This window comes from Vigna unguiculata, chromosome 5, assembly GCF_037176805.1.
Source record: "Vigna unguiculata cultivar grain cowpea cultivar isolate G323 ecotype 2 chromosome 5, ASM3717680v1, whole genome shotgun sequence".
NCBI classification, from domain to species: Eukaryota; Viridiplantae; Streptophyta; class Magnoliopsida; order Fabales; family Fabaceae; genus Vigna; species Vigna unguiculata.
The window spans coordinates 55736601-55748128 of NC_140796.1; the positions used below are offsets into that span (position 1 = coordinate 55736601).

The 11528-nt window shown below is 34.1% G+C and overlaps 2 protein-coding genes across 2 annotated transcripts; both read right to left on the reverse strand.

Moving 5' to 3' along the window:
* Positions 1-4567, reverse strand: LOC114184137 (U-box domain-containing protein 35-like). Its single transcript, XM_028071394.2, has 10 exons — positions 4295-4567; positions 4036-4157; positions 3809-3930; positions 3425-3636; positions 3292-3337; positions 2925-3210; positions 2331-2438; positions 1818-2246; positions 505-1269; positions 1-367 (listed from the first exon to the last, which is right to left on the reverse strand). Exons 1-10 carry the CDS (start codon positions 4488-4490, stop codon positions 290-292), a joined length of 2364 nt encoding a protein of 787 aa, XP_027927195.1. The 5' UTR covers positions 4491-4567; the 3' UTR covers positions 1-289.
* A 3697-nt stretch (positions 4568-8264) lies between these two features.
* On the reverse strand, positions 8265-10897 carry LOC114183938 (pollen receptor-like kinase 4). Its single transcript, XM_028071137.2, has 3 exons — positions 9888-10897; positions 9156-9806; positions 8265-9029 (listed from the first exon to the last, which is right to left on the reverse strand). The coding sequence occupies exons 1-3, from the start codon at positions 10642-10644 to the stop codon at positions 8398-8400; spliced, it is 2040 nt and encodes a 679-aa protein (XP_027926938.1). The 5' UTR covers positions 10645-10897; the 3' UTR covers positions 8265-8397.
* Positions 10898-11528: the final 631 nt, after the last annotated feature.

The following is an 11528-nucleotide window of genomic DNA, read 5'->3' on the forward strand; positions in this document are numbered from 1 at the left end:
TACTACCAAATTGTCGTACTTTTTTTGTCAGAGTATAGAAAATGTGGGATTTACATTCTAAGATATTTACATAATACAAAAATTAATGCTGGCTCTACCTTTGTTTGCACCCCACATATCCTAGAACATAATGAGTCCTTGTTACATGTGTACACTGTCAACCGAAAAAAACTTTTTACTTGTATTTTTCTCTGCTTGAGTTTAGGCGCTGCATGCATGTACATCCCAGATTTTGACATTCCTGCAGAATAAAGCAGTCTCGTCTATATTAATAAATATATGCATATATTTAATGTTTTTCTTCTGTGGGAGTCGATGGAGCTGATGAGCCTACGGAATGTACAAGGCGTTGGTCGCTCATCACATCCTGCAACATGACCTCAACAAGATCATTAAATTGGAAGGCTGCTATAGTATGTATGCATCCATATAAATGTCATCATATTATGATAAATAATTAATTTTTATGCATATTAGGTGATTTGGGAGCAATAAAGTAAAAACCTGTTGCACAGAAGTTTCACTGTGGCAGGGTGAGGGCGCAGTGCATTCTAAATTGATGGGAAACAATCGCACTGTCATGTTTTCTTCTGCAAAGTCTCTCAATTTATCGAGCTCTGGCAACACCACTTGGGCAAGGTCTGGCCTATCTTTTCGCCTGAGTTCCGCACACTTGACTGCTATCTTTGCAAGGCACAAGGCTTGTTGAAGAGGCCAATCGGTTACAGATGGGTCCAGCATTTCCTCAAAGGTGTCTTTCTCTATAGCCTGGGCGGCATGGTGAGCTAATCCCATTGGAGGTCTGCCAGTCAATAGTTGAAGAAAAATTATCCCTAGAGAATAAACATCCGACTTTACGCCAAGCATTCCTGTTTGCTGATACTCAGGATCAATATAACAAAATGTTCCAGCTGCTGATGTCATGCAGCATTGTGTTACGTCTTCAGCTACTGCTGGGACAAGCCTTGCTAATCCAACATCGCTTATCTTACTCACATAATTCTGGTCTAGCAAAATGTTGCCTGGTTTCAGATCACGGTGCACTAAAGGTTCAGGCTTGGTCTGATGCAGGAATAGAAGGCCCGTCGTTATCTCTGCAGCAATTCGCAACCTCAGCTGCCAAGACAGAACCTTGTTCTTCCTTTTTCGAAACAGACAATCTTCCAGGCTTCCATTAGCCATATATTCATATATCAATATGCCATACTGCGGACATGCTCCCAGAAGAAGCACCATGTTTGGGTGTCGCATGCAGCTCAGAATGTCAACCTGCATAAGCACATTTATATATTTAGGATTGATTACAAATATCACTCTCCCACAACAACTTTGGCTAGTATTTCTGATTGGTTCCTACAATTCTGTTCCAGGCATTGTGAATCAGAACTCAGAAGACTATAAAAATAGACACGAGGCTTTAAATTATGCATGGTTACCCTTGAGATCTAAAGTTCTCCTTCTCTCTCTCCACTCTTTGTGTGTGTATGTGTCTTTGGAATTGGCTAGATTTCATTGGGAAGTGATTGAGGAGTGTTCATCCCAATTTTGGGTTTTAAGAAATGGATTGAATAAAAAAGTGAAGAGAAATGGAAAGAAGAGAGAGATGTGACGAGAAGTTTATGATAGAAAAGAATGTTGTGGAAGAGAGGCTAGCTATCCAACTATATGGATATCCGTGTTGTGGTTTCATCAGATTTTACAGGTCTCATTCATCATAAAAGGCCAAACCTAACGTAGACTAGACGCGATGGAAACATGTTATGCAGTTAAATACCAAAAAACTGGTGTAGAATTACTCATGTCCACTGGTTGATCACCTCTTGCTGAAACTGTGCCTTCCCTTGAGCAGCATCTGGACGTAGAACCTTGACAGCAACCGAAGTGTGATCAAGGAAACATTTAAAAACAGGGCCATAACCTCCTTCTCCGATTTTCTGGGATTCAGAAAAGAAGTTCGTGGCTGCTTCAATCTCCTCTATACAGTATCTCCTATATCTTACATCAGTTTGGGCTAGATTGTCCAAAAGCTTCCTCATTTCCTCTGCTTCTTTAAGAGCTTTAACTTCAACAGTCGCTCTTCTGTGTGTTTCAACCTGAGCAATTTTCTTCGATGCTTCAGCAGTTTCCATGGCTGCTCTACATCTTGCTTTCTCTTTCTCTGCAATTGCCAGCGCAGCTTCCTCAGCCAATCGTGCCTCTTCTAATTTTCTTTCTTCCTCAATTCTCCAGTGTGTCAACTCTACTAACTGTAGCAACCAAAATAGTGGTACCAGTTGAAATCCCAATAACACATTTATAGAAAAAGAGACTGTATATTTTTCAGAATATACCTTATGCTGGGCTGTTAGTGCTTCTCTGCATGCTGTACTGTACATATCCATCGTTTGCTTTAACTCAAGCTTCAGCCTCTTCATATCAGCTTCTGCTGCTTCTTCATCCTAAATTATTTTAGCAAAGGGAAGTTGATACCTTCAATGGTCACGTATTGATGGGCTCAAACATGATTAAACTATTTTATTTTTTTATTTATGTCGGGATAATTCAAGTCTGAGTTAAAATCACACAATTGTTAAAAAAACAAAATTAAACATTATATAAATAGAAAGACTATATATTATGCGTATAAGACTAATGTCATTGATATATAAAATTATAATCTCTCAATGACCAACTCTATATAAGAAAAATAACTCATCAATGATATAAGAACGGATGATTCGGTGTGTGACTTACACCGTAACCACAATATAGCCGACTTGAGTCTTTCAACGACAACCCTAAACCCTAAATCTTAAAAATATAAAACCTATCAATTTGAAATGTAATGATAAAGCTTGCTTTACTCGGATAATATCAATATATGATCAATCAATAGAAGTGGCGTGTAAAGAATAAAGGAAAAACACATGTCCTCACTCACTCACCATGCTCTGTGATGAATATGAGAATGATGTTCTACTGCTTTCGTGAGAAAATGACGTATCGGGTGAACCGAGGTCATTGAACTTGAGTCCCAATCGGGTTGATCCAAAGCTATGATCTGAACTGGTAGAAACCCGCGGAGTTCGGCTTGCATCAATATAGTCATAAACGGAGGACGAACGACAACTGCTAGGCCTATCGGAGCTTACAAATGATATTTCTGTATCTGAGTCTGGGAAGTCCACGCATGACAATCCAGTCGTGCCTCTTCCTCTTGAAAATGGAGACCTGCTTCAACCCAACCGAACCAAGGAAACCGTGTTATATTATTATGGGCTTGGACTTTGAATGGTTTGACTAAAGACTTACTGAATAGATTCTTCGTGCCAGCTCTGTGGTTTGAATGACGTCCTGTCTGCAGCATATATACACATGATTAAAACTAAGTGCAAGCAAGAATTGATCGATGCGGAATATACACACCCAAAAAACAGAAACAAACCTCTGGTATTCGTATTTCTGAAGGGTATTTCTTGATGATTTTCGTCCTTGTTCTTTAGATTCCGTATATGGATCAGAAGTGGGGATGTATGTGCGGCTGGTCGAGTAGCATTCCGAACTGACGAGATTTTTCCCTTTGAAATGATAAACACGGTACAAAAGTCCGGCGCCCCCTTTGATATGCTACTTGATGCACTTGACGATGACTTAAATCTGCACAGGGAAAGACTACATTAAGAAAGGTGCAACATGATGGATAATACTATATGACAATGACTCATCCTTTTGCGTGTCTCTGTCCACAAATTTCAAAATAATACTCCTTCTAAAAATAGTTACGAATTCAATCCTAATTTAAGATTAAATTGCAGACATGAAATCCTACCGAATAAACCCATGCCTGGATGTTGCACCAATCACCAAGTTTTCAATCGCAGCATAAGAGACGTATTCTGTTATTGCTTTCACAACATCATTGTCTTCAAGCAGGACATCAAGGCAGTGTACCTAACAAAATATTTTGTACAGAAGTGAATAATGTTGGGGGAAAATGTAATACCGTGTTATCATACTAATTTGAGTAAAACAAGAAAACAAAAGCGCGAAACCTACATCTTTGCGTGTACAATAGCAGTGGAAAGTGAGAAACAAATCCTTGGTAGTGGTATCAAGTTGGTATCTCTGTGGAGACGCAGATGAACTGGTGATGTTACATATAACGGCCTCGCTACCTCCTGTTGCGATGGAAAAAAAAAAAAAAAAGAAGAAGATTGAAATAACAAAAACCATTTTAGTTTGTTTGAGAATCTTATATGATGGAGGTTGAAATTGATTTTGTTAATGTTTGAGGAAAAGAAGAAATAGGACTAACCGGAAACATGTGAGGATGTCCCGTGCATAACGTGGAGGAGAATCAAAGTCTGACCTCTGCCAAGCAGACAGTCAACAGCCCATTTAAGAGCGTAATGGCTTCCTTTATCCTTATCTATAGCCACTGCCACTATTCCATTGCCTCCTCCTTCTCCCTTTCTAATCCCTGCTCCTCCTTTAGGATGTGGAAGCCACATTTCTCTTCTTCTCAGCCAACTCGTGCAGCTTTCATTTCATCCCCCAAATTAATTTTAAAATTACTCTTCATCTGCCTTCTCATCTTTTCTATAACCATCCTATTCTATTAGGTAACAAAACTAAAAACTATCCCTAATTTATGCTCATTCAATCAAATTTTTCTTTTCTTATCCTATCAGTTAGAGGTAAACACAAATGACAAAAACCTTAAATACGGGTTTTTTTTTCATAAAATTTAAATTGTTACTAATTTTTATTATACATTAATCAATATCATACATACCATCCTATTATAAACTTGGACTAATATGTAGTTTGAATCTTTCATATAGTTAGTCATCGATTCGGTACTAGTAGTGAATTGATCGATAGTTGACATTTAAACACTATTTATATGCCTAAAAATTTTATAAATACATACTAATATTAAAGGTACCACACCACTAATATTTGGTTATACATCATATTTTTTATTTAAAGTTTTTACTAACTTGTGTTGTCTGTAAGTAAATCTTTCTTTTGATCTTTAACAGCAAGTTAGAGCTCATCCACAATGAATTAAAAACTAAGAAAAGGAGAGTTCACCATTTCATGACTTAGAAAGACAATATGTTGCCTTCAGATAAGAACATTTGAAATCGACCGTGGGCTCAAGTAAAGTTTTTTCTCAAACCACTTATTTTATGAAATATTTTTTTAATAAATATTCTAGTGTTCAGTACAACTTTAGAGGCATCTTGGTAAAGCTTCGGAGCTTGTTTGACAATAGCATCAAGTTGAATTATAAGGTCTATGCGATCAACTAAAAGTACTCATTCGTGATCGTAAAACACGAAATAATGAGAATGATCAGAGCAGAACTCCTTTTCAACCACATTTATAGAACCAACTCTTGAATGGTATTATTCGTTGTCCATGAAATCGATAGACTCATTCCAAACAATTTTGCACTAGGTTATTATTTTTTTTCTTGATTTGCAACCAATTGAACCATGGTGACAAACTCAATGTTGTCGATAGCATATATTCAATGTCCTTTTTGAAATAAAAAATTATAAATTTTCCATAAAATATTCAATATAGAGAAACTCTTAAATCGATATCACAACACACATATTAATTATAGTCCTTATTTAATATATTATTTTCATACAAATAAAATATAGGTTTAGGGATTGAGAAATGTAGAATTGAAATTGAAAATAATTACAAAATTGAGAATAGGAAAATTAAAAAGGTGATAGGCCAGTTTATAGATTCAATAACCAAACAATTCATCTTATTTCCTAAAGTTTCAGATTTAAACTCAATTGATTTCTAGAAGAAAAAATGGTTAAATAAATAAATATAATATTTACTATTAACTAATATTAAGGATTTGTTAACGTGACAAATAATGTTGTCATGTGTTGACACATGTCATTTTTCACGTCAATACATCTTTAACATCATTAACTAATGAGAATTAGATCAATTTATTAAAAAAATTGGAAGAATAAAAATGATTGAAAGTTTGGATGAGGCATGAAATCCAATTTAGCAACATTTTAACCTTTAAAATTAAAAAGGAATATATATCTCTTAATTAATAGAAGATAATTTGGATTTGAGTAGAAAAATATTTCGCCATTTTATATATATATATTTCACATATGTAATAAAATATAAATTGAAAAAAGTTGTAACCAATATTTATTACTGATGAGAACATATAATAAAAATAAAAACTAAGTATTTAACATTTTATTTTATTTTCTTGTAAATTTGTATGTTTCTTAACTTATTTTTTATTTTTTCTATCTTGTTATACAATTTAAATGTTTATACTATATTATAAGTACAAAGTATCGCTACAATTTTCATTAATTATTTATATAAAAAGTGCCTATAAATTGAAAATGTAACATTACTTATATTTTGATAGAGATAAAAAAATAGTATTTTTGATAAAAATAAATTCTATTAATTTTTGCATTATAATTTTATTTCATTTGATTTTATTATTTGTATTTCTCAATTTTTACTGGACAATAAATAAAGATTTAAAAAAATATATATATATATATATATATATATATATATATATATATATATACTTTTTAGTCATGTACTCGAGTGAAAAATAATTTTAGGTTCATTATTTTGACATATTCTATGATGTGTTTCTTCCTCATTAAAATAACCAACGGCACAAGTTTAGTTCAATTTCAATCAAAAAATAATATTAATATAAAATTTATTTTATAGTTAACAAATAAAAGAAAAAAAAAATATATATATATACACACATTATTCTATTTTATTTTACTGAATTAAAATTTAACTTTTGTAATAATTTTTATTATTTCACATGTATATTACTTAATATTTTATTTGAATTTTAATTATTATTTAAGTTATTTAAACTTATTAGAAAATTTTTTATAATTATTTTGAAAAGAATAAAACATGTTATTTTTCATACATATTAAAAATAAAATGTTTATAATTTCTTTTTAAAATGTTAAATATATTTTTAATTTTTTAACTTTAATACAAAATTGTATTTGATTCTTATCCCAAACTTTAAATGATTTTCATCTCTAAACATTATTAACCAATGAAAGTAACATTTGTGACCAAAATAGTTTGTTGATGTGACAAATTATGTTGTTACATGTGTATCACGTGCAAATGTAGACATACACGTGACAGTATCATTTTTGTCATGGCGGTGAATCCTTAACGTTGTTTAATGAAAAGAACTATATTTATTTATTTTAAAAGTTTGAAATCAAACCATATCACATAGACAAATAATAAATCCTTGTTTTATATTGATTTCGTTAATTGATTTTCAAGAATTAGTTTTTCATGGATGAAGAACGCATGATACAAATGAGAAGAGTAGAAAAAGAGTCAACTCAGACAATTTCTAAAACAAAAAAATTAGAGAAATGTTTTATGTCAACAAATTTAAAACACATTTAGGATATATATATATATATATATATATATATATATATATATATATATATATATATATATATATATATATATATATATATATATATTTCAATTGTTTTGCTCTTAATTAAAGTCTTGAACCGGTTGTTTTAAGTACGACCATCCAAGTAAGGTTGGTACTAGAGTGACTTAGAAAGATACTTCATGAAAGACATATTGTAGAGTTGACTTTGATCTTACTTGTTTGCATGACTGACCGACTATAGTACGGTTGATTAACTTTTATGCAACTGAAGGTAAATCTTATATATGAGGGGTATGAGGGAATTCGCGCACCTCACCCGCGAGTTTAGAATAATAATTTGTATAATTTTTTTTGTTATAAACATGTTCTCTAGCATAAACGATATACAAAAATACAGTAATTAAAAATAAGTGGACCAATAACAAAGTTTGAAACAATATAAGATAATGAAAAGAAAATTTATCTTATATATTGAAATATTTTCAGGACTTCTGTTTATATATATATATATATATATATATATATATATATATATATATATATATATATATATATATAGATACCTACGAGCAATTAATAGTTTTTGTTAATATGTGCATGTGTGGCACAATGACTAGCACTATTTAAAATTGTGAGATAATGTTTTATACAGAGATAGGTGAAATTAATAAAGAGGTTACTAATCCTATCTAGTTCTATATGGACAGAGTAACATTACAAGATGGTTCAGTTAGAGGAATAACTATAAGTGCCTACGTTATGTTAACAAAAAAAAAAACAGATAGACAGAACAACTAATTAATTAATTGAAAAGAATTTAAGATTAATTAATAGCATATGTTCATCTTCATGGGGAAAGCCAGCTTCCACGCGTACAAATTGGTAGCTTCCAAATAAAGTCGGAGTGAAGCAGCGGAAATAAAAGTGAGTGACAATCAGACAGCTCTATAAGTATTTCTTTCAGTGGAGGAGTATTCTCCAATAGCATCATTTTCGCTCTCTTTCAAGTCTTCAATTTGCTCAAGAGCTTCCTTGATATCAAGCCTTCTTTCAACATTCTCCTCACAACAACTCAAGCCAATCTTTAGGAGTTTGAGTAATTCAGCTTTACAATTTCCAATTCCTCCCATCTCTACGTCAAACACGTCACTGGTGCGCTTCTCAGTAATCAGGGTATTTACCCAACTGGCTATGTCAGAATCAGTATTATAACGAAGTGTGTGACAGTTCTCAGGGAATTTGCCGGTCAAGATCTCCAGAATCAGAATTCCAAAACTCCACACATCAGTCTTCTTTGTAATGCGCCCAAGTTGAGCATACTCTGGAGATTTGTAAGGCATGATAATTTTTTGGGCATGGTCAAGGTTGATGACGGGGCTGAGGGCATAATCAGTGAGAAGGGGCTCGAAGGATTCATCCAAAAGGACGTTGGAAGATTTGAGATGACCATGAGGCACAATTACGCTTGGGAGTGCACTGTATAGGTAAGCCAAACCCCTGGCTATACCTTTCACGATTTTCAAGCGAGTTGGCCAGTCAAGTCCCCGCTTTTGGGAGTTATGATTGCCTGAACGATTAGTAATTACAATAACATTGTTATTACACACACACATATATATATATATATATATATATATATATATATATATATATATACACAAGCTGAAAAGGGATGAAACAAAGTAATAATTACCGTGAAGATGACTGGCCAAGCAACCGTTGTGAACAAAGGCAGAGAGGAGAAGCTTTTCTTCCCTTTTATAATAAAAGGCGAGGAGAGGGAGAAGATTGGGATGGTTGAGAATGGCTAGTCTTCTCATGTGCTCCTGGAACTCCTCTCTGGGCACATTGTTCATATGCTTGTACCTCTTGACAACAACGGGGTAACCGTCTAAAATGACGGCCTTGTAGGAGGAACCAAATGCTGCACTTCCAAGAATTTCAGCGGAGGACCTCAGCAAATCCTGCAAATCAAACATAGGTTCTTGATGCCTGAGGAATGTGAGTTTGGCTGGTTCACCTCTCCTGGAACGTGGACGTCCAAGACCCTGACCTGATGACGCCTGCCTGGGACTACCATCGTAGTGATCGGCTAGGCTTTTAGTTTTGACATAAATGGGAGGAGCCTGCTGGACATGGCCCTGCAACGTTTCTACTGCGGATTGTTGTTGCAGTTGGGATGTCTGTGACCTCAACCGACATATCACCAACACTATAACCAGGATGGCTACTATCAATGCACTCGTCACAATAGCTAGTAAAATTTTTAGAAGACGCATTTTGGATGGTGTGGCTACCTCTTGGCACTCATTCTGGAGGGGCGCCCCGCATAGTCCAGGGTTCCCTATTAGATAGATAGATAGATAGATAGACTAATTATAATGAAATGAAATAAAATGAATGACAATAATTATAAGGTACCGACCGCTAAATGGGGTGGCGCCGAAGGTGGTTAGACTGGGCGGAATGGGACCCTCCAACTGATTGTTAGAAAAGTTGATGATCTTCAAAGTGTAATTACTAGTAGTATTAACGTGTAGGAAACGGGGGATTGGACCTTGAAACTTGTTTGAGTCGAGCCTGAGGATGATGAGAGAAGGCAAGGTAGCAATGGAAGAAGGAATTTGACCTGTGAACTCATTATTGGCCAAATAGAGTTTCCTCAATTTATGCAAACCCTTAAATTCATCGTCTGGAATCTGTCCTGAGAAATGATTGAAGGAGAGGTAGAGGGCCTTGAGATTTGGCAGCATCCTTACGCTAGGCAAGGGACCCACAAAGGTGTTGTTCATCAGGCTAACCGAGCGGAGAGCGGGGATGGAAGCCAGAGTCATTATGTCGATTGTGCCTGTTAGTCCCATGTTCTCGAGTCGCAACCCCCAAACCTTGTCCCTCAAACAAAATAACCCCACCCAGTTCGGAATGTTTCCAGAGCAAGGTGGTTTTGAGTTTGTGGTTGGATCCCAACTTTTCAAGGCCACTGTGTTTGTGAACGACTTCTTCAACTTCACCAGCGCCTCCGCGTCAGAATACATGGCTTTCGCTGATGTGCACCAGCTTGATGATATTAATATTGATGCCAATACCAACACAACTACGTTACCCTTAACCACGCTCAACCACAGCTTCGGCTTCACATTCTTGAATGGTGCGCGCACCACCGAAGCAGAGCGCGCCCCCATTTCCGACTCCCAATCAGAATCACAATGATAGGTGTATCACCATCATTTTTACTATTATTTTTTTTTGTTACTATACAGCACCATCTTTGATCATTATTGGCCAGAGGCCAATGGTGATGGAACTGTTAGGACTAACAGAGAGGGCAGTAAGAAGAGATTGAGAAGAAATGAGGAGGAATAGGCTTAGATTAGAATGTGGTAGCTTCATTTTGGGCGCGAGGTCTAAGGAGGTCCTCTCATTTTGTTCCTTCTTTCTTTTCAGCCCGTGTATTTTAAGATGCCAAACCGTTTTATTTGCCTTGCATTGTAATTCCATTTTCCATTATTAGATTAATGCATTTATCTTTATCTAATTTCAACCAAACCACGCATCCTCATCAAAATTTACCATATCCTTTTCCCGCCTGCTCTTTCAAAAAAAGGATAAAGAAAGCACACATTTTTAACAACTCAAAATAGTTTTTTTTTTTTTTAACTTAAACTACTAATATATAATATTTTATCTTTAATTTTATTGGAAGAGTAACAAAATACCACTTTCCCTTTTCTGGCACAAATATTTAAGGAAAATGCCAAGTCACATTTTAAATCTTACTCTAATCTAACTTATCATTTTTCTTTTATATAAAATAAAAAGTTATTTACCCAAGTTTTGTAATTAAATAATTTTAACGTTTCACTCTTAATATATAAAATAAAAAAGCATCTATTATACTCTTTAAAATAAACAATATAAACTATTTGAGTTATTCTAATTTAAAATTTTTAAATAATATAAATAGTTACATTATCACTAAAAAAACACTAAATAACAATTAACTTCAAAGACAAAAATAATTATTATAATAACTAATTTAGATATTAATTTATAAATTAAAAATGAT

Excerpts from the sequence above, each read along its gene's own strand:
- LOC114184137 (XM_028071394.2), bottom strand. The coding sequence starts at position 4,490 with ATGTGGCTTCCACATCCTAAAGGAGGAGCAGGGATTAGAAAGGGAGAA. Across the intron at positions 3,931-4,035 it reads GCTATTGTACACGCAAAGAT|GTACACTGCCTTGATGTCCT; the intron begins GTAGGTTTCGCG and ends ATATTTTGTTAG. Across the intron at positions 3,338-3,424 it reads CAGAAATACGAATACCAGAG|ACAGGACGTCATTCAAACCA; the intron begins GTTTGTTTCTGT and ends TATATGCTGCAG.
- LOC114183938 (XM_028071137.2), bottom strand. The coding sequence starts at position 10,644 with ATGGGGGCGCGCTCTGCTTCGGTGGTGCGCGCACCATTCAAGAATGTG. Across the intron at positions 9,807-9,887 it reads CGGCGCCACCCCATTTAGCG|GGAACCCTGGACTATGCGGG; the intron begins GTCGGTACCTTA and ends TCTATCTAATAG. Across the intron at positions 9,030-9,155 it reads CTTGGCCAGTCATCTTCACG|GCAATCATAACTCCCAAAAG; the intron begins GTAATTATTACT and ends CTAATCGTTCAG.